This window comes from Globicephala melas, chromosome 3 (assembly GCF_963455315.2).
Source record: "Globicephala melas chromosome 3, mGloMel1.2, whole genome shotgun sequence".
NCBI classification, from domain to species: Eukaryota; Metazoa; Chordata; class Mammalia; order Artiodactyla; family Delphinidae; genus Globicephala; species Globicephala melas.
Genome location: NC_083316.1, coordinates 77,749,857 through 77,772,515, shown reverse-complemented (window position 1 = coordinate 77,772,515; position 22,659 = coordinate 77,749,857). Strand labels below are relative to the sequence as shown.

At 39.8% G+C, this 22,659-nt stretch overlaps 1 protein-coding gene across 13 annotated transcripts in view; it reads right to left on the bottom strand.

Annotated features, from left to right (window-relative positions):
• The window catches only part of CAST (calpastatin), a 133,006-nt gene that overhangs the window by 36,918 nt on the left and 73,429 nt on the right, over positions 1–22,659 (bottom strand). For 5 of the 13 annotated variants that reach the window (XM_060296040.1, XM_030848209.3, XM_060296037.2 and 2 more), the window contains 8 exons: positions 11,363–11,428; positions 10,577–10,618; positions 9,119–9,175; positions 8,608–8,721; positions 7,525–7,608; positions 3,149–3,217; positions 1,923–2,021; positions 322–402 (listed from right to left, as the gene is read on the bottom strand). In XM_060296040.1, coding sequence (XP_060152023.1) covers positions 322–402; positions 1,923–2,021; positions 3,149–3,217; positions 7,525–7,608; positions 8,608–8,721; positions 9,119–9,175; positions 10,577–10,618; positions 11,363–11,428 — 612 coding nt within the window. Of the gene's footprint in view, positions 1–321; positions 403–1,922; positions 2,022–3,148; positions 3,218–7,524; positions 7,609–8,607; positions 8,722–9,118; positions 9,176–10,576; positions 10,619–11,362; positions 11,429–14,134; positions 14,240–22,659 lie in introns of those variants that run through there. The other 8 variants (XM_030848223.3, XM_030848273.3, XM_030848264.3 and 5 more) reach the window with 4 other exon arrangements.

Below are 22,659 nucleotides of genomic sequence, written 5' to 3'. Positions count from 1 at the left end.
TATCTATAGACCAAGGAGAGAGGCCTGAGACAGATCTTCCTCTCACAGCCTTCAGAAGGAGCCAACCCTGCCCACATCTTGATTCCAGTCTTCTAGCCCCCAGAATTGTGAGACAGTAAGTTTCTGCTGTTTAAGCCATACAGTCTGTGATACTCTGATATGGCAGCCCTACCAAAGTAATACAGTGAGCTTCAGAGTAATGACAATTTTGCACGCCCATTATATTATCTAAGTTAAAAAAACCTGGATATATTAATGTGATAAAAATTATAATTCCAAAAAAGAAACAATAAAGTATAAGTCAATGATTGTTTAACTTACATTTAAAAGTTCCCTATATTTTGGAGGAAGTGTGACTTCTCTTTTACCCAATTCCTCTATGTAAGTAGAACTCATCAGATCCTAGAAGAAAACCGTACACATAAGGCTATTAGCTGAGAATGTTATACACATATTCTTAAACCAAAGTACTATTGCATTATTAATTTATGGAACTATCGAGAGTAAATATAAATCATTTAGAAGCCAATATTTTACACAACTCTGAAATTCTAGGTTTCCACAAATACTTGCCCATATTTACTTGGCTAACCCATTAGTAATGCTATAAAATATTCAAACCACTATATTAAATTTCATTCATATATAAAATGCATTTTATTTAAAAATATTTTTCATTATCTAATATTTCTATACCTACAAAAGAGCAGTTGATAACTGAATTTCTATATAACTCAACAGATCTAGTTATTTCGTACGTAATAAGAAAAAAATCAGAGTGATGTTTCTTTTTTAGCACTCTCCAATCCAATTCCTCTTCCTTGTTTTCCAGAGATAGCCATCATCCTGAACTTTATCACATCCATCAACGTAAAGTTGAGTATATTTTAAAACAATTATTCCACATGTAGATACCCATAATCAATATACACCATTACTTTGCCTATTTTCAAGTGTTATATAAATGGTATCAAATTCTTATGTCATTTGGTAATGTACTATTTTTATTCAAAGTTATATTTTTGTAATGTTATCCATCTTGATACATGAATAAGCCATTTTAACCGCTATAAAGTGTGCCAATATATCATCTTGTCTCCTGTTGAACAAAATCATTTCCAAATGTTTCACCTGTTCTTAGAACTCCTTATACACCTGGGCAAGGCTCCCTTCAGCAAGTCTCTCTAGACGTGGGGTTGCTGGTTAGAGGGTGTGCACATCTTCATGTGACATCCACAGGCTCTGGGCCAGTTGTCAGACTTTTACACTTCTGCCAATCAGATGAGTATGAAGTGCTATCTCTCTGTGTTTTAGTACCATTTTCCTAATTACTAGGGAGACTTTCATGTGTCTATTGGCCAAATTTTCTCCTAATTTTCTATTGGGTTGTCTTTTTCTCAGTTTTAAAAAATCTTCATAAATTCTAGAAACAAATCCTTTGTTATGACTGTTGCAATATTTTCTTACAGTCTATGGAATGTCTTTTATTAATGCCAAGGAACATAACTTTCTTGCTTTTCATGAATCAGGAATAGAGATGAACTGAGGATAGAAAATATCTAGAAATCAAGATAAGTTCAAGTGATAGGATGGGAAATATCTAGAAACTAAAATAAGTTGAAGGCCACTGGACTTAAGCCTCGAAGAAAGAAAATAAGTCTCTGTGATCCAACAGACTATATCCCAGCTGCAGTCTCAGCAGAGACAATCAATCAGTATTTGCTGACCAACGGAATCGCATAGCCACCTTAGGACAGTTTCCATCCACAACACTAATTTTCAGTTGCTATTACTGATACTGACAGCATACTGTTTCTCTCCAAGTGACAGAACACTATATATTCTTTTGTGCATCATGACCATGACCTACTAGCTCTCCTACTCATTAAGTATGAATCTTTATCGACATCAAGATCACTTACCAAAACTTCAGGTCCAGTATATGTTGTATCATCTTCTTTGGTTTCTTCAGGTTCTCCTAAAGTGTCTATTAAGTCGTCCAAAGCCACATCCATGCCTAACTGGAAAACAAAAAGAGCAGGTATGTAAATGTTATTTGTTATACATATTTCATTTTGATTTTTTAACTACCGAAAAAAAAATTCTGTGTAGAAAAACACCAAACACCAAAAGTTCTTAAATGGTTAAAATCTCGTCTGTAATAGAACTTATTATTTAAAGTCCCAGAGTACAGATTCTAGGTTGGCAAGATAGAAAGCCACATTCAGGTTAAGAACCACAATTTCAATAAGTCTAAAGGCATGAACTACATGGACAAGCGTATGGTTCATTACAGCTGCCAGACCACTGTACTGATAGTTTAAAGAAAAAAGGAAACAAACTACAGAGAATTATAATCATGTTGCTATATGCAAGAGAGGAAATGCTTAGTATTTTTGCTTATCAATCGTTTCCACCTCTACCAAATAAAATATATTTCAAAAATGGATTGCCCTGTGTTCTTTTATTCATTTGTGGCTTTTTGTTTACTTGCTTGTCTGAAGATGCTTACAAATAGAAATTCCCTGAGAGAGACGTTAAATTTACAAGAAGTGACAGTTTATTCTGTCAATATGGGCTTAACTCAGTATAATGAATGAAAGAGTGCTTCCATCCTGTTTTTGAGGTTAAGAATGATTCATTGTGAAGAATAAGCTACATTTGAAAGGGAAAACAATTTGAGGAAAGACCCTTTACTATTTAACTCAGCTTAGAAATGATTGTTTACATTTTTTTTTGCAACTACCATATTTCCACTACAACTTTGGGAACTCACCTGATTGTGTAATAGAATGTGAGGCCTGTTAGCTTTAGACTGATTCAATTGGGAATTTCAGAATGAAGAAGTGCCTGGCATTCTTTAGTGATACCTCTGCTTAGAGAAGGTGCATTTGCAGGAGGGAAACTGGAATGTAAACTCCATGAGACATAACTGGACTTTCCAGAACACAGGGTTAGAATGTAAAATGTTACAAACATACGTGAGAAAATCCCACTTTCAACCCAGTCATATTAGCTTCAAACAATAATTCATTAAAAAGGTCCTTTAAGTTACCCTCACCTCATATTGTTTACCCTCAAGAAATCAGATCACAAGAGACACGGAGACTATGAATAAATATGTAAAAAGGCACTGCTATCTTCATACCTTTCCAGAAGGTTCACTTGGTTTGGATTCAACTGGTACGGCTGACATTAATGATTTATTTTCTATATTCTGGTGGGGGTTAGAAGGAAAGAAAAACTCCTCATATATCTTTATAAAATTCAATAATATTACAGACTTTAAAATGAATACATTATAACATAACATGGCTCATATACTAAACATCTGCTCTGTGCCAGACACTTTATGTGTTATGTCCTTTTTCAGAAAAGCATAAATAATATTAATATTGATAATATTAATCTCACTTAGAGATGTGACAAGCAAGGCTCAGAGAGGTTGAGTAACTTCCCAGGTCACACAGTAAAGTACAGCACTGAGATCTGAATCCAGGACTGCCCTTCTCTTTCTTCACTGCTCTTGGTTGCCTCTCCCAGGGCCCACAGCTAATCTCTGCAACACCCATGAATTCCTTCTTATTACAAGCAGCCATTATGTCTAGATGTTGTTCTCTCGGTCTGTGCCCCTTCACATCAAGACCTCCACCCTGCCTTGCTTTGGTATCTCATCGCTCATTCTTTCTTTCATCTCCCTAAAATCAATGTCCTTCCCACCACGGCTTCAGTTGCTCCATCAATGATTGTCAATAACTTTCCAATCTGCAGTTTCCATGGCTTTACCCAGACATAATCTTCTCGGAGTTACTCTGGTGAGCACCCCTCTCCCGACTCTCATCTCTCACAGCACCATCCCCGTTCTGTGCTGGCATCTGTGCCCTCTGTTCTCTGCCACCTCTGGCATCTCTCCTGCTTTGCTCCCTGCCACACACATGTTTCTGCCTGTACTGGTGGTCCTAGGCAATCATTCTCTACGGTCAGGGGCCAAATGCTTTCAGCGACAGGCAGGAACGAAATGGTGAAGTCGCTGGGTTTAAGACAACAGGGAATTGTCTTCTGTGAAGGTCTCTGAAATCTGGGCAGCAGAGCTTGGAGGTGGAGAGCACAGGCTGGTTTGCACACCAGCCCACACGCACTGGCCGCAGGAGGCTTCAGGCAGGTCACGTCTCCTCCTGAACCTCTGTACCCTCATGTATGAGACCAGGACAGTGACTGCACCTACTGCAAGGGGTTGTGAGGATTAAACGAATTCATCTATTAAAGTATGAAAGCCGGTAGTTGTGCACACGTTAAGTACTCATAAGTACTAGATATATAAATAAGTACTAAATAAGTGATTGCTGTACTTGTTATATTAAAGAGATCATGGGGAGCATCAGGGTGAGCCTGAGTCCTGGCAATTGAATCCAGCTCCTTGACTGAACCACAACCTCATGGAGACGTTCATTCAGTTTCACTCTCCCCTCTCTCCCTGCTTCTCCCTTTCCATTCACCTGGACTCCAAAACAATGTGCTAATCGCCTCTCTCTCGGGGCACCTCAGACATTTCAATTCAACCTGTCTAAAAGCAGGTATCACTTTTCTGTCTCCAGCAGTTCCCCTTCTGACCTCTGTCCACCTGTCAGTGACAATCAGGACCGGGCTCACTTAAGAGGCGCTCACTCCTGCAGGTGCTGCCCCTGCACTGGCACGAACCTGGCCGTGGGTGCCTCCCTTGCCTCACCTTAGGGTTAGCAGCCTGGTTCACTGAGACGCTGAAGCCCCAGGTTACCTGAGATTTTATTTCACCTTTGCCCAGTGCAGCCACTAATTTCCTAAAACCTGAAAGTTTCACCTCTGCAACGCCTCCTGCATTGCTCCCCGCTCACTTATTCTATCCCAGTTCTAATTTAGGTTAACTTTGGACTCCCCAGGATGACTGAAACAGCCCCTGACCAGCCTCCCACCTTAAGATCTCTTATTCCGTCTCATCCCAGCCACTGCGGTCGCTTAATTCTTCGGTTTTAATCACTTGGTTTTAATCGCATCTCTCCATCTGTTCTCTAATCTTCAATGCTTACCTGCTGCCCGTTGTATCACTACCACATGGATTAACACACCTCTACATTCTCCACAGCAGCGCCTCGACCTGTCTTTCTGATCTTACAGTCCCACTCACCTCTCCTGTGCTTCACCCACACCGTAATGCACTTTGTACCCAGATCACATCTTATATTTTTCTCCCTTGTTATGTTTGCAAGCCTGCAATCCTAGCTATCCTTTCATGCCAAACTTAAACTGGATCTACTCAGAGTCCCCAAGGATTCCCCCGAATCAGACAGACCCCCTCTCTCCTTAAACAGCTCCCTGTGGGGACTTGTCTTAATCTGCCTTGAATGCAGTCCTGGGTACATAGTTTTATCCCACCCCTAGAGGGGTCAGCCTGCAGCTCAGTGTCCTGCAGTGTCAGACCACAGTCCACAGTGCTTTACACATGGTACGGACTAAAAAAGAAAAAGCAGATGTGACCAATCTCGTTTTCTGGGAGACAAATCAGAGGCAAAGAAAAGTGAAATGATTTGCCACAAGTCGTAGCACAAGTCAATCAATGCACAGCAGAATTCCGTATAAACCTCGCCTAATCTTATTGCTTAGATTTTACGGATAACCCTGGCTAGATGATGTGTGGCATAAATTTTCAAATTATCAAAATTTGAAAAACACATTTACAGATAGGTTACAAAATTACATTTACAAATCTCTCAGAATAGGTTCAAATTACATTTTAAACCTATTCTAAGAGATCTAAGCCTCTGTCTTAAATTTATCCATTTTCCAAACCATGGCATCTAGTTATCCCTCCTCAACACAAGAGAGTGAAGTGTATCCCCAGGATGGGGGTAGGGATCTCAAGGTATATACAAGGGGTCTGCTGGAAAAAAATCAAACATTTTTTATTTTGAGTATTTTCATTGAAAAGTTCATGTAAATTTTGCCATCATGCCACATGCTTTCTGCATTAGTTTGGAGAAAAATAATGTGCCTTTTCTTTTTCGAAATCTAAGAAAAACTGATGTTTCAGGGACATGGGCCATACTTTTATCCTATGACTTTCCTTACTTTCCTTAGCCTGCAGAGGGATAACTGTTCCCATTTTGAGAAGCGGGAAAATAGATAAACACGTATTACTTTTTTTCTGCTTTCATTTCCATCTTACTGTTGCTTCAGTTAGTTACTTGTGGCTTTAAGAGAAATACGTCTTAGCATTTCTAGGACGATATGGCTTCCAAACTGATTACTAACTCTGATGACTAACTCTGTATTCCTATGGGTAGAAAAGGTAGACTACTTCTTGTCTTACATTCCCAAGCTAGTCTCTCCAAAGGATCTAAGGAAGGTGCCCATGATTTGCCAGTGGGGTACATATACTCTCTCCCGAGAGGGCTTGTGACGCTCCTTTGAAAACCTCCCAATATCAATCCGTGTACGTGTCATGACTGCACATAATTTGCTCATTTCAAGATGGCAGTGTTCATATTAAGATCTGAGAGTAATGCTTATTCAAATGCTCATGGCCATTTTATGTGCTTTATTTCAAAGCCATAAATCTTGAAGGCAGGATCTGAGTCAACTCACATTTTAATTTCCTTGGTATTGATGAGGTCTTATACGTGGCAGGCACTCAGTAACTATTTATTTATTTATTTATGGGGTCTAAAAAAATTTTTTTATAGACCTTTATTGGAGTATAACTGCTTCACAATACTGTGTTAGTTTCTGTTGTACAACAAAGTGAATCAGCCATAGGCATACATATATCACCATATCCCCTCCCTCTTGAGCCTCCCTCCCACCTTCCCTATCCCACACCCCGATCCCACCCTCTAGGTCATCGCAAAGCACCGAGCTGATCTCCCTGTGCTAAGCGGCTGCTTCCCACTAGCTAACTGTTTTATATTTGGTAGTGTATGTATGTCGCTGCTACTCTCACTTCATCCCAGCTTCCCCCTCCCCACGTCCTCAAGTCCCTTCTCTATGTCTACGTCTTTATTCCTGCCCTGCCACTAGGTTCCTCAGTACCATTGTTTTCTTTTTTTTAGATTCCATATATATGTGTTAGCATATGGTATTTGTTTTTCTCTTTCTGACTTACTTCACTCTGTATGGCAGACTCTAGGTACATCCACCTCACTACAAATAACTCAATCTCGTTTCTTTTTATGGCTGAGTAATATTCCACTGAATAGTAACTATTTATTGAATGCATGAATTTTAAAATCATTCATTCAATAAATAGTGTCTTTTTGGTGTCTTGCTTTCTCTCTGTCCTTCAGATGCATGCTCTTCTTCACAAAATTTCACGTATGAAGTGTTCAGTTTTAGCAAATGACAGGTTATTTGACTGTGACAGCACTGGAACACTGAATGGTTAAACAGAGCCAGCCAGGTAGAGTGGGTCTTCGCTGAGCATATGTTTCTCATAAAAGAGACCTGATAAGCATTGAGGCCCCTGTTCACGTTACATCTTTTATGTGTGCTCACCTCGTCAACTGGTTTGCCAGATGCTGCAGCTATGCCAGTAACAGCACTCTTTCCACCACTGGAAATTGTGTCCTGTGACTTAGTCTAAAGGATAAAAGATTGACAGAACTAAGTATCTCTGAATGACTATTTTCAAGATCATACATTTCAAATGTCACTAAGGAGCCAGTTTCCCCTAGCAGACATCTTGTAGGGAAATGGTCACTAGCTTCTACTGCATATGATGCAATGCTGGGCACATACAGCTGGACTCAAGAGCTTACAGAGCCCATGCAGGTTAACACACATAGGCGAAGTGGGCCACGTGGGCACATACAAGGTTGTAAAGCCTCTAGTCAATTGTTGCCATGTGAGCCTACTGTTGCCAGATATTCCAATTTTTCAAGAGAAGCTAGAAATTTGCATTTTATGTGAAGTATTCTGACTTTATTTGTTGGCAGCTAATTAAAGATCATTTTGATTACTGTAAGCCAAATAAAATACACAAGTGGCTGCAACTGGTGGGCCACAAATTTGCAGTCTCTGATAGAAGGTATATTGTTAAGCAGGCCTATTTCCTATCTTCCAAGAGCTCTCAATGAAAAAGTTCTCATAGATGTTTATTCTTCTAGCAGTTGAATAGTTGTATTCTGGAAATACAGAATATATGTCTGACTTTTGGCTCTGTAAGTTGATCTCTCCTACAACAAGACCCTAAAAACTCTAAGACTTCCAGGTAAAGAGCAGATCTCGCAGTGCATCTGAGTTCCCACAGCCCACGAGGAGAGGGGTCCAGGAGGCAGCCTCAATCCCAAGCTTCCCATCTGTGAGACACCAGACTCGGCTGCCTCAAAGTCACAACACGGTGGAGAGGGCACGATGGAACATCCCCCAGACCTATCTGATGCCCTTCTCGGGCCTTACTTAGTCCCAAGTTTCCACAAGCTTATTTGCAACACCAGCAAAATAAGAGCACCAAATCTTTACAATACAAGATATATTTGGCGTAGCTCTGTAGATTCACCTACACACATCAATGTAGATAGAGGACCTGTCAATTCCCTAGTTGACATTAGTGTTTTCCTATCGGTCTGCTTTATTTACCTCTGGTATTGCTGATTTCTCTGATGTTGGCTGCTCACTTGGTCTGGAAACTGCTTTTTCATTATAAGTATGCTTGCTTCCCGTACCTGATGAGTGCTTGGGTAGGCTTTTTGGCTGAAATCACATACACACACACGTCCCACAATGTTAACGATATGATAAATATTGCTACTTTTCTCTATGGAATAGAAAGTATTCATAACAACTGTGTTTTATGCAGTTTTTTATTGTGCAAATTTAAATTAGAATGATATGTGACAAAATTTCACTTTGAGTACAAAATTTGAAACAATGCAAATCCTTCCTCCCAAATTCAGCAAGAATCACCTGAGCAAATTGCAAATCCTGCTAATGCCACATGGTGGTGCCATTTTAGTGGGAAAACAAACACCAGCCATGCTCAGTAGGACTTGAACGTTGAAAGATGAGAGTTCAGAATTTTATCCTTCACCAAAAAACAAAGAAAAAAAGTTTCCCCTTATGATATCAAGTCCTAATGATGATCATTTACCTCTGTGTGTTCCTTTGGCTTTACTTCTTGGGTTTTTTTCTCAAGAACCACAGATGGCTGTCAAATTTCAAACGATAAAATCTCAATTACATCAGAGTACATTGTTTTTATATTTCCAAATAAGCTCAAAACCAAAAATCCCAATTAGACCATTCTGCCTCTCTTAGGAAAGGCCCAGTTAGAGAAGTAGATGTTGCTGTCTGGTTGATAATAATCCTACCAACAGTCTGATAATGATAATTATCAGAAAAATAATGAAAAATGTAGTATTTCATCTAGAATAATTTTTCAAATAGCTATGTATCTCTAAATTATTGGCTGTTTTCCACAACTCATGTAGATCATTTGATAACGGCAAGTCCATCCACAGAGACATCAAATGATCACTTTGACCACTGAGTTTGTTGATAGGGAATCCTACTTTAGAAATTAAAATTGATTTTCAAAAAAAATCTCCTTTCATAGGAGATGAACACTGTATTTTTTTAGTTAAATGATTTATATGTTTTTTTCTGTGCTACAAGTAGAGAAGACAGGTATCACTAGAAGCCCAACTGAGTAACCAAAAACATTTAAATATGGAATAGAAGACAACTTCCACCGGCTGCTGAATTATTCTTCTATAGGGGACTATATAATTACCATCCTCAGGGGCCAAGAGGCCTTACACAAAATCATATAAGTTTCATCTTTCACCCAGATGACTCTGCCCACCGCACTCCCCACCCTTGCCTGCACTTAAAGTACTTCAGCCCAAATCATCTTTGTGCTTCCCTACAGGAAACCTTGTGGTCTGAGGCAACTGCTCAAGTGTACTTGAAAGAAATAAAGTATAGCACCTTATTGAAGAGAAACATTTGCCCTGCCTGCAGACACCCTGGGGTCATCTCCATATGGACTGGAATTGGCTTTCAGTCTAGACAGCCATGAGTCAGGAAAGCAAGGGAAGCCGTTCCAAAGGGAAAGTCAGAGCTGTCTCCTGAGTAACTGATAACTAGTTCCACCAATGGAAATAAGACCATCAAGATAAACCCAGGGCCTAGTCTAAGGAGAGACTCTCATCTTTAAGTTATCTAGGTGTTGGGTTCAATAGACACCTTTATTCTTGATGTCTCATCATTAATCAGTAATCAAATACTCATTACCCTTTGTCCCTTGTCCTTTGTTCCTGTTGCTTTTTTTTAAAATTACTTCAGCTATAACAAAAATCTAGATTTGAATAAAATGCCTTCTGAAGTAGACTTATAAAATACTATTCATTTTAGCAATATATGGATTTAATGTTATAATTATTTTATATACACTCTATATAATCATGTTCAAAAGGGTAATCTAAAATTAATTTAATTAGCTGACAAAATTTTTTTTTACCATTTAGTAGCACCAATAGAGGAAATGAGTTATTCATTATTGTTGCAAAGACTCCAAATAACTCACTAGTTGACTTAAATCATTTACCTTAGTTGATTGTGACTTCTTCTCAGGTTCTGTTTTTACAGCCTAAATTCAGAAAAAGAAAGAAAAAGAAAGGAAGGAAAAATGAACATAGTTTACAAAGTTTATCATATATTTTCTTCAACTAAGGAAGCTAAAAAAGATAATTTTTATGTATTTATAAATATAAACTTCATGAGTTAAAATTATACTTTTCTTGGAACTGTAAATCTTTATTTATTTATTTGTCCACACCACCTGGCTTGTGGGATCTTAGTTCCCCAATCAGGGATCAAATCCGTGCCCCTTGCAGTGGAAGCATGGAGTCCTAACCACTGGACCGCCAGGGAATTCCCGGAATTGTAACTCTTTAGATAAACACTTAAGCACACTAATTAACAGTCTGCTCTTACTACTCAGATGGCAATTTGCATCTTACTTCTGTGTGTATTAAAATTATGTAAAGATTTATTACTATGAACATGGTAGCTAATACATAAGCAAACTAAAATAAAAACCCTCATCCTTCAAAGCCACTAACATCGTTTATCTCTTTATGAGTGAAATCCTCAGCATAGGTTTCAGCTGATGATGTAAAACAATGGGAGGCTGACAGTATCAAGAACACAGGAAGCAGTGAAATTGATTTTTAGTGCCAGAATGTGAGCCATGGGTAACTAAACCTACCAGAAGCCCCTGATGGGTCAAAGTGTTGCAGAAGATTGTGAACTGAAATTATTAGCACGTGTTAAGCAGCTGAAGTGACCATTAGTAAACAGAAATGTCCCCTAGTACAATGAACCACATCACCTGTTTTTTGTGTCTTTTCTTATTAGGAGAATGCAGTCCTTCCAACTGTTTGCTGACTGGAATGGCCTAATATATAAGAGAACAGCCCCAAGTGTGATTTTATTTTATTTGGCAGTCAAATAAGTAACATGAATAAACAGGGCTAAAGGTTTGTCAAAAGTTTTCTGAAATTCTGTCAGCACAATATTACAACAATTTTGTAAATAGCGCATGGATTTTTGTAGCATGATAAAAATCTAGCAATCGAATCTAAAGTTCTAGGAATGCTTCTGAAGAGCTGGTTGTTATTTAGGATCTTTAGTGGAGTATTTTACAATTCTACCCACCCAAAAGTTACCTGTGTCAAAAAAGACAATTACTTAAGTATACACATGCATTCTCCGTATAGGGAAGATATGAAAACAAGAATAAAATCTGATTAAACATTTTATGAACTTTTCAAAGTAAGAGATTAAAAATTAGGCCTGATGCTTCTGCCATTTCTTCCCCTTTTATCTGCTCGGTGATATCAGCACAAACCCCTACTTTTTTTTTTTTTTTTTTTTTTTTGCGGTACGCGGGCCTCTCACTGCCGCGGCCTCTCCCGGTGTGGAGCACAGGCTCCGGACGCGCAGGCTCAGCGGCCATGGCTCACAGGCGCAGCCGCTTCGCGGCATGTGGCGTCGTCCCGGACCGGGGCACAAACCCGCGTCCCCTGCATCGGCAGGCAGACTCTCAACCACCGCGCCACCAGGGAAGCCCACAAACTCCTATTTTTTATTCTATCATTTGAAGAGACTGATGCCAAATATCCTCTTAATTTATCATGTCTTGTGCTTCAGTAATGAAGGCACATGTGTTCCTCACATAATAGACCCTTGTTATGCCAACACACTTATTGTTTTGGAAAGGAAACAAAGTTCAGGAACAAAGAAATGTTTTTAAAATTTAAAATTTTGGATCCTTTCAAACTGGATCCTTGTTAATGAGTTTCTGTACATGCTACTCTGCTTTTTTTATGAGTTTATGCAAATGGAATTTATTAAATGATTAACAAGGAAAATAAGCCAGCTGGTATTTTAAAGGTTTGAGTCTATTAATAGCTTCTAATTTGTAATTTGGCATTTTGGCAATATTTTGCATGGAAGAACTCTACAATACAATTAAGAATGTATACTCACAGGCGCAAGCAGCTTCTAATGAAATATACATTTTAATCAGTAATCACTGACACATCTCCTAAATTTATTTTTGGTGGTGGTGAGGCTGATGAACATAATACTGATGACAATAATAACTAATGCTTATTATAGCCTCTCAGTACAAGGGACTGTTTGAAACTCTCTTAGTCCAACCCTCTTAGTCCTCATAATAATCCTTTGAGACGGGTATAATGAGTATCATTATTATCATCACCATCATCATCATCATTCCCATTTCATGGATGAAAACTGAGGCACATGGAAGTTAAATAACTTCCCAAGGACACCCATGGTGGAGCTGGGGTTATGTGTTCTCAATCACTGCACTGCACTGCATTGTCTCTCCAGTGCCAGCCAGCTCCTACTGGGCACCTGCTGTGGGACAGGCACTGTTCAATAGCCTTATCTCTGTTTCCTTACAGTCTTGTGAGAAAGGTACTATTATCATCCTCCTCCAAATTGTACAGATAAGGACTCACAGACTTCTAAAACAAACTTATGGTTACCAAAGGGGAAAGCTGTGGGGAGGGATAAATTAGGAGTTTGGCATTAACGTATACATACTACTATATATAAAACAGATAATCAACAAGGACCTACTGTATAGCACAGGGAATTCTACTGAATAGTCTATAATCACCTATATGAGAAAAGAATCTGAAAAGGAATGGATATCTGTATATATATAACTGAATCTCTTTGCTGTATGCCTGAAACTACTAACACAACATTGTACATCAACTATAATCTAATATAAAATAAAAATTAAATTAAAAAAGGAAATGAAAGCCAAGAGGAATTTTCCAGCATCACAGGCAGCATAGAACTAGGAATAGCAGCCAAGCCGTCTGGCTCCAGTGTCCACTCTACAAAGCCTCTCAGAGATCTCAACCTGATTAACAATGATCTGACCTTTCATCCTACACGCAGCAGTGTGACTACCAATTCTAGTGTGAGGGACAAGAGAGAGAGAACATAGATCTAGACATATTACCTCCAGAGCTAGACTGACTTTCATTTCAAAGCTGTAGAACATGACAAGGATTTGATATAGGCTTTATTTGAATTAACATCTTTTCTCTAAAAGCTCAAAATATTTAGAGAAATATGCTCATAAAGTTCACAGAAATCTCCAAGAGGAGGCTGATATAAATGTTATGAAACAAACATGAGAAGTACATGAAGGGGAGAGGAGCTTCATGATGGCGGAACAGTAAGACATGGAGATGACCTTCCTCCCCACAAATACATCAGAAATACATCTACACGTGGAACAACTCCTACAGAACACCCACTGAACGCTGGCAGAAGACCTCAGACCTCCCAAAAGGCAAGAAACTCCCCATGTGCCTGGGTAGGACAAAAGAAAAAAGAAAAAACAGAGACAAAAGAATAGGGACGGGACCCGCACCAGTGGGAGGGAGCAGTGAAGGAGCAAAGGTTTCCACACACTAGGAAGCCCCTTCTCGGGCGGAGACTGCGGGTGGCAGAGGGGGTAAGCTTCGGAGCCACGGAGGAGAGCATAGCAACAGGGGTGCGGAGGGCAAAGCAGAGATTTCCGCACGGAGGATCGGTGCCGACCAGCACTCACCAGACTGAGAGGCTTGTCTGCTCACTGCCAGCACGGGCGGGGGCTGGGAGCTGAGGCTCAGGCTTCAGAGATTGGATCGCAGGGAGAGGACTGGGGCTGGCAGCATGAAAACAGCCTGAAGGGGGCTAGTGTGCCACAGCTAGCCGGGAGGGAGTCTGGGAAAAGGTCTGGAGCTGCCAAAGACGCAAGAGACTTTTTCTTGCCTCTTTGTTTCCCGGTGCGCGAGGAGAGGGGATTAAGAGCACCAGTTAAAGGAGTTCCAGAGACAGGCGCGAGCCGCGGCTTTCAGCGCAGACCCAGAGACGGGCATGGGACGCTAAGGCTGCTGCCGCCGCCACCAAGAAGCCTGTGTGCGAGCACAGGTCACTCCCACACCTCTCCTCCCGGGAGCCTGTGCAGCCCACCACTGCCAGGGTCCCATGATCCAGGGACAACTTCCTCCGGAGAACACACGGCGCGGAGAACACAAGGCGCAGAGAACACATGGCATGCCTCAGGCTGGTGCAACGTCATGCCGGCCTCTGCCGCCGCAGGCTCACCCCGCACTCTGTACCCCTCCCTCCCCCCGGCCTGAGTGAGCCAGAGCCCCCAAATCAGCTGCTCCTTTAACCCCGTCCTGAGCGAAGAACAGACGCCCCCGGGCGACCTACATGCAGAGGCGGGACCAAATCCAAAGCGGAACACCAGGAGCTGTGCGAACAAAGAAGAAAACGGGAAATCTCTCCCAGCAGCCTCAGGAGCAGTGGATTAAATCTCCACAGTCAACTTGATGTACCCTGCATCTGTGGAATACCGAATACACAACAAATCATCCCAAATTGAGGAGGTGGACTTTGGGAGCAACGATCTATACATTTTTTTCCCTTTTTCTCATTTTGTGAGTGTGTATGTGTATGCTTCTGTGTGTTATTTTGTCAGTATAGCTTTGTTTTTACCATTTGTCCTAGGGTTCTGACTGTCCATTTTTTGTTTTGTTTTGTTTTTTAGTATAGTTTTTAGCACCTATTATCATTGGTAGATTTGTTTTTTGGTTTGGTTGCTCTCTTCTTTTCTTTTTTTAATTACTTAAAAAAATTTTATTTTTTATTTTAATAACTATTTATTTTACTTTATTTTATTTTATTTTCTTCTTTCTCTCTTTCTCTTTTTTCTCCCTTTTATTCTGAGCTGTGTGGATGACAGGCTCTTGGTGCTCCAGCCAGGCGTCAAGGCTGTGCCTCTGAGGTGGGAGAGCCAACTTCAGGACACTGGTCCACAAGAGACCTCCCAGCTCCACATAATATGAAACGACAAATATCTCCCAGAGATCTCCATCTCAACGCCAACACTGAGCTCCACTCAACGACCAGCAAGCTACAGTGCTGGACACCCTACACCAAACAACCAGCAAGACAGCAACACAACCACATCCATTAGCAGAGAGGCTGCCTAAAATCATAATAAGGCCACAAACACCCCAAAACACACCATCAGACGTGGACCTGCCCACCAGAAAAACAAGATCCAGCCTCATCCACCAGAACACAGGCACTAGTCCCCTCCACCAGGAAGCCTACACAGCCCACTGAACCAACCTTAGCCACTGGGGAGAGACACCAAAAACAACGGGAACTACGAACCTGCGGCCTGCGAAAAGGAGACCCCAAACACACTAAGTTAAGCAAAATGAGAAGACAGAGAAACTCACAGCAGATGAAGGAGCAAGGCAAAAACCCACCGGACCTAACAAATGAAGAGGAAATAGGCAGTCTACATGAAAAACAATTCACAATAATGATAGTAAAGATGATCCAAAATCTTGGAAATAGAATGGAGGAAGTACAAGAAATGTTTAACAAGGACCTAGAAGAACTAAAGAGCAAACAAACAGTGATGAACAACACAATAAATGAAATTAAAAATTCTCTAGATGGGATCAAGAGCAGAATAACTGAGGCAGAAGAACGGATAAGTGACCTGGAAGATAAAATAGTGGAAATAACTACTGCAGAGCAGAAGAAAGACAAAAGAATGAGAAGAATTGAAGACAGTCTCAGAGACCTCTGGGACAACATTAAATGCACCAACATTCAAATTATAGGGGTCCCAGAAGAAGAGAAAAAGAAAGGGACTGAGAAAATATATGAAGAGATTATAGTTGAAACCTTCCCTAATATGGGAACGGAAATAGTTAATCAAGTCCATGAAGCACAGAGAGTCCCATACAGGATAAATCCAAGGAGAAACACGCCAATACACATATTAATCAAACTGTCCATAATTAAATACAAAGAAAACATATTAAAAGCAGCAAGGGAAAAACAACAAATAACACACAAGGGAATCCCCATAAGGTTAACAGCTGATCTTTCAGCAGAAACTCTGCAAGCCAGAAGGGACTGGCAGGACATATTTAAAGTGATGAAGGAGAAAAACCTATAAGCAAGATTACTCTACCCAGCAAGGATCTCATTCAGATTTGATGGAGAAATTAAACCCTTTACAGACAAGCAAAAGCTGAGAGAGTTCAGCACCACCAAACCAGCTTTACAACAAATGCTAAAGGATCTTCTCTAGGCAAGAAACACAAGAGAAGGAAAAGACCTACAATAACAAACCCAAAAGAATTAAGAAAATGGGAATAGGAACATACATATCGATAATTACCTTAAATGTAAATGGACTAAATGCTCCCACCAAAAGACACAGACTGGCTGAATGGATACAAAAACAAGACCCATATATATGCTGTCTACAGGAGACCCACTTCAGACCTAGAGACACATACAGACTGAAAGTGAGGGGATGGAAAAAGTTATTCCATGCAAATGGAAACCAAAAGAAAACTGGAGTAACAATTCTCATATCAGACAAAATAGACTTTAAAATAAAGACTATTAGAAGAGACATAGAAGGACACTACATAATGATCAAGGGATCGATCCAATAAGAAGATAGAACAATTGTAAATATTTATGCACCCAACATAGGAGCACCTCAATACATAAGGCAAATACTAACAGCCATAAAAGGGGAAATCGCCAGTAACACAACCATAGTAGGGGACTTTAACACCCCACTTTCCCCAATGGACAGATCATCCAAAAGGAAAATAAATAAGGAAACACAAGCTTTAAATGATACATTAAACAAGATGGACTAAATTGATATTTATAGGACATTCCATCCAAAAACAACAGAATACACATTCTTCTCAAATGCTCATGGAACATTCTCCAAGATAGATCATATCTTGGGTCACAGATCAAGCCTTGGTAAATTTAAGAAAATTGAAATCGTATCAAGTATCTTTTCCGACCACAATGAGAAGCCCACACACCGCAATGAAGAGCAGCCCCCGCTCGCTGCAACTAGAGAAAGCCCGCATGCAGCAACGAAGAACCAATGCAGCCAAAAGTAAATAAATAAAATAAATAAAATAAAAAACAAAGAACAGTTGCATCACGCACACCCCTTGTGTCACCCCTTTAAAAAAAATAGACTATGACATAAATCACAGCAAGATCCCTTTTGACCCATCTCCTAGAGAAATGAAAATAAAAACAAAAATAAACAAATGGGACCTAATGAAACTTAAAAGCTTTTGCACAGCAACAGAAACCACAAACAAGATGAAAAGACAACCCTTAGAATGGGGGAAAATATTTGCAAATGAAGCAACTGACAAAGGATTAATCTCCAAAATTTATAAGCAGCTCAGGCAGCTCAATATCAAAAAAACAAACAATCCAATCCAAAAATGGGCAGAAGACCTAAATAGACATTTCTCCAAAGAAGATATACAGATTGCCAACAAACACATGAAAGAATGCTCAATGTCATTAATCATTAGGGAAATGCAAATCAAAACTACAATGAGATATCATCTCACACTGGTCAGAATGGCCATCATCCAAAAATCTACAAACAATAAATGCTGGGGAGGGTGTGGAGAAAAGGGTGCCCTCTTGCACTGTTTGTGGGAACATAAATTGATACAGCCACTATGGAGAACAGTATGGAGGTTCCTTAAAAAACTACAAACAGAACTACCATACGACCCAGCAATCTCACTACTGGGCATATACCCTGAGAAAACCATAATTCAAAAAGAGTCATGTACCAAAATGTTTGTTGCAGCACTATTGACAATAGCCAGGACATGGAAGTAACCTAAGCGTCCATCAACAGATGAATGGATAAAGAAGATGTGGCACATATAAAGAATGGAATATTACTCAGCCATAAAAAGAAACGAAATTGAGTTATTTGTAGTGAGGTGGATGGACCTAGAGTCTGTCATACAGAGTGAAGTAAGTCAGAGAAAGAGAAAAACAAATACCGTATGCTAACACATTTTATATGGAATCTAAAAAAAAAAAAATTGGTCATGAAGAACCTAGGGGCAAGATGGGAATAAAGACACAGACCTACTAGAGGATGGACTTGAGGATATGGGGAGGGGGAAGGGTAAGCTGGGACAAAGTGCGAGAGTAGCATGGACATATATACACTACCAAATGTAAAATAGATAGCTAGTGGGAAGCAACAGCATAGCACAGGGAGATCAGCTTGGTGCTTTGTGACCACCTAGTGGGGTGGGATAGGGAGGGTGGGAGGGAGGGATATGCAAGAGGAAAGAGATATGGGGACATATGTATATGTATAACTGATTCACTTTTTTATAAAGCAGAAACTAACACACCATTGTAAAGCAATTATACTCCAATAAAGATGTTAAAAAAAAAAGAAAAAAAGAGGTACATGAAGGGAGGTGGAGACAAGATGGCAGAGTAGAAGGACGTGAGCTTTCCTCTCCTCATGAAAACACTAAAATCACAACTAACTGCTGAACAACCATCAACAAAAACAAACAAAGAAACAAACACTGGAACCTACCAAAAAAGATATCCTACATCCAAAGACAAAGAGGAAGCCACAATGAGATGGTGGGAGGGGCGCAATCATAATAAAATCAAATCCCATACCTGCTGGATGGGTGACCCACAGACTGGAAAATAAGTATATTGCAGAGGTTCTCCCACAAGGGTGAAAGTTCTGAGCCCCATGTCAGGCTCTGCAGCCTGGGGGTCTGGCTTTGGGAGGAGGAGCCCCTAGTGCGTCTGGCTTTGAAGGCCAGTGGGGTTTGATCACAGGAATTCCACAGGACTGGGGAAACAGTAACTCCAATCTTGGAAGGCACACACAAGGTCCTGTGTGTACTAGGACCCAGGGAAAGAAGCAGTGACCTCACAGGAGTCTGGGCCAGACTTACCTGCTGGTATTGGATGGTCTCCTGTGGAAGCAGGGGGTAGCTGTGGCTCACTCTGGGGACAAAGACATTGGTGGCGGTAGCTCTGGGGAGTACTCATTGGTGTGAGCCCTCCCGGAGGCTGCCATTTTCTCACCAAGACCTGGCCCTACCCAACAGCCTGTAGGCTCCAGTGCTGGGATGCCTCAGATCAAACAACCAACAAAGCAGGAACACAGCCTCACCCACCAGCAGACAGGCTATTTAAAGTCTTCCTAAGCCCACAGCTAAACACACCCCCTGACACAGCCCTGCCCACCACCAGAGGGACAAGACCCAGTTCCACCCATCAGTGGGCAAGAACCAGGCTCTCCCACTAGGAAGCCTGCACGAGCCCCTTAGACAGCCTCATCCACCAGGGTGCAGACAGCAGAAGCAAGAAGAACTACAACCCTGCAGCCTACAAAACAGATACTGCAATCACAGAAAGTCAGACAAAATGAGATGGCAGAGAAATATGTCCCAGACAAAGGAACAAGGTAAAACCCCAGAAGAACAACAAAGGGAAGTGGAGATAGGCAATCTACCTGAAACAGAATTCAGAGTAATGACAGTAAAGATGATCCAAGATCTCAGAAAAAGAATGGAGGCACAGATCGAGAAGACACAAGAAATGTTTAATAATGAACTAGAGGAAGGGGAGAAAAAAGACCCACAAAAACAAATTCAAAACAATAAAATGACAATAAGAATATACATCTAGTTACCTTAAATGTAAATGGATTAAATTCTCCAACCAAAAGACATAGAAAACAAGACCCTTATATATGCTGTCTACAAGAGACCCACTTCAGATCTAGGGACACATACAGACCAAAAGTGAGGGAATGGAAATTGAAAGAAGGCTGGAGTGGCAATACTCATATCAGACAAAATAGACTTTAAAATAAAGACTGTTACAAGAGACAAAGAAGGACACTATGTAATGATCAAGGGATCAATCCACAAGATAATATAACAACTGTAAATATAATATGCACCCAACGTGGGAGCACCCTAATATATAAGGCAAATGCTAACAGCCATAAAAGGAGAAATTGACAGTAACACAATAATAATGGGGGACTTTAACACCCCACTTTCATCAATGGACAGATCATCCAGACAGAAAATCAATATGGAAACAAAGGTCTTAAATGACACATCAGACCAGATGGACTTCATTTATATTTACAGAGTATTCAATCAAAAGCAACAGAATACATTTTCTTCTCAAGTGCCCACAGAACATTCTCCAGGATTGATAATATCCTACGCCACAAAGCCAGTCTCAGTAAATTTAAGAAAAGTGAAATCATATCAAGCATCTTTTCCAACCACAACTCTATGAGATTAGAAATCAACTACAAGAAAGAAACTGTAAAAAAGAAAAAAATGTGAAGGCTAAACAATAAACAGTATGCTACTAAACAACTAATGGATCACTGAAGAAATAAAAGAGGAAATGAAAAAATATCTACAGACAAATGAAAGTGAAAGCATGATGATTCAAAACCTGTGGGATGCAGTAAAAGCAGTTCTAAGAGGGAAGATACAATCTTACCTCAGGAAAGAAGAAACATCTCAAATAAATAATCTAACCTTACACCTAAAGCAACTAGAGAAAGAAGAACAAACAAAACCCAAAGTCAGTAGAAGGAAACAAATTATAAAGATCAGAGCAGAAATAAATGGAATAGAGACAAAGAAAACCATAGAAAAGATCAATGAAACTGAAAGCTGGTACTTTGAAAAGATAAACAAAATGGATAACCCTTTAGCCAGACTCAGCAAGAAAAAAAGGGAGAGGGCTCAAATCAGTAAAACTAGAAATGAGAAAGAAGTTACAATGGACACCACAGAAATACAAAGGATCATAAGAGACTACTACAAGCAACTATATGCCAATAAAATGGAAAACCTAGAAGAAATGGACAAATTCTTAGAGAAGTACAATCTCCCAAGACTGAACCAGGAAGAAATAGAAAATATTAACAGACCAATCACAAGTACTGAAATTGAAACTGTGACTAAAAAACTCCCAACAAATAAAAGTCCAGGACCAGATGGCTTCACAGGCAAGTTCTATCACTTAGTGAAGAGTTAACACCTACCTTCTGAAACTATTCCAAAAAATCGCAGAGGAAGGAACACTCCCAAACTCATTCTATGAGGCCACCATCAACTTGATACCAAAACCAGACAAAGAACCACCAAAAAAGAAAATTATAGGCCAGTATTACTGATGAACACAAAAATCCTCAACAAAATACTAGCAAACTGAATCCAACAATACATTAAAAGGATCATCTACCACAATCAATTGAGGTTTATCCCAGGGATGCAAGAATTTTTCAATATCTGCAAGTCAATCAGTGTTATACACTACGTCAACAAATTGAAGAATGAAAACCATATGATCATCTCAATAGATGCAGAAAAAGCTTTTGACAAAATTCAACACCCATTTATGATAAAAACTCTCCAGAGAGTGGGCACAGAGGGAACATACCACAACATAATAAAGCCCATATATGGCAAACCTACAGCTAACAACATACTCAACAGTGAAGAGCCAAAAGCATTTCCTCTAAGATCAGGAACAAGATAAGGATGTCCAGTCTCACTGCTTTTATTCAACATAGTTTTGGAAGTCCTAGCCATGGCAATAAGAAAAAGAAATAGAATCCAAACTGGAAAAGGAGAAGTAAAAATGTCACTGTTTGCAGATGACATGATACTATACCTGGGAAATCCTAAAGATGCTACCAGAAAACTACTAGAGCTAATCAATGAATCTGGTAAAGTGCATTATACAAAATTAATACAGAGAAATCTGTTGCATTTCTATACACTAACAACAAAAGATCAGAAAAAGAAATTAAGCAAAGAATCCCATTTACCATCACATCAAAAGAATAAAATACCTAGGAATAAACCTACCTAAGGATGTAAAAGGCCTGTACTCCAGAAACTATAGGACACTGATGAAAGAAATCAAAGATGACACAAACAAATATACCGTGTTCTTGGATTGGAAGAAGCAATATTTTCAAAATGACTATACTACCCAAGGCAATCTACAGACTCAATGCAACTCATCAAATTACCAATGGCATTTTTCACAGAACTAGAACAAAAATTTTTTAAATTTGTATGAAAACACAAAAGACCCCGAATATCCAAAGCAATTTTGAGAAAGAAAAACAGAACTGGAGGAATCAGACTCCCTGATTTCAGACTATACTGCAAAGCT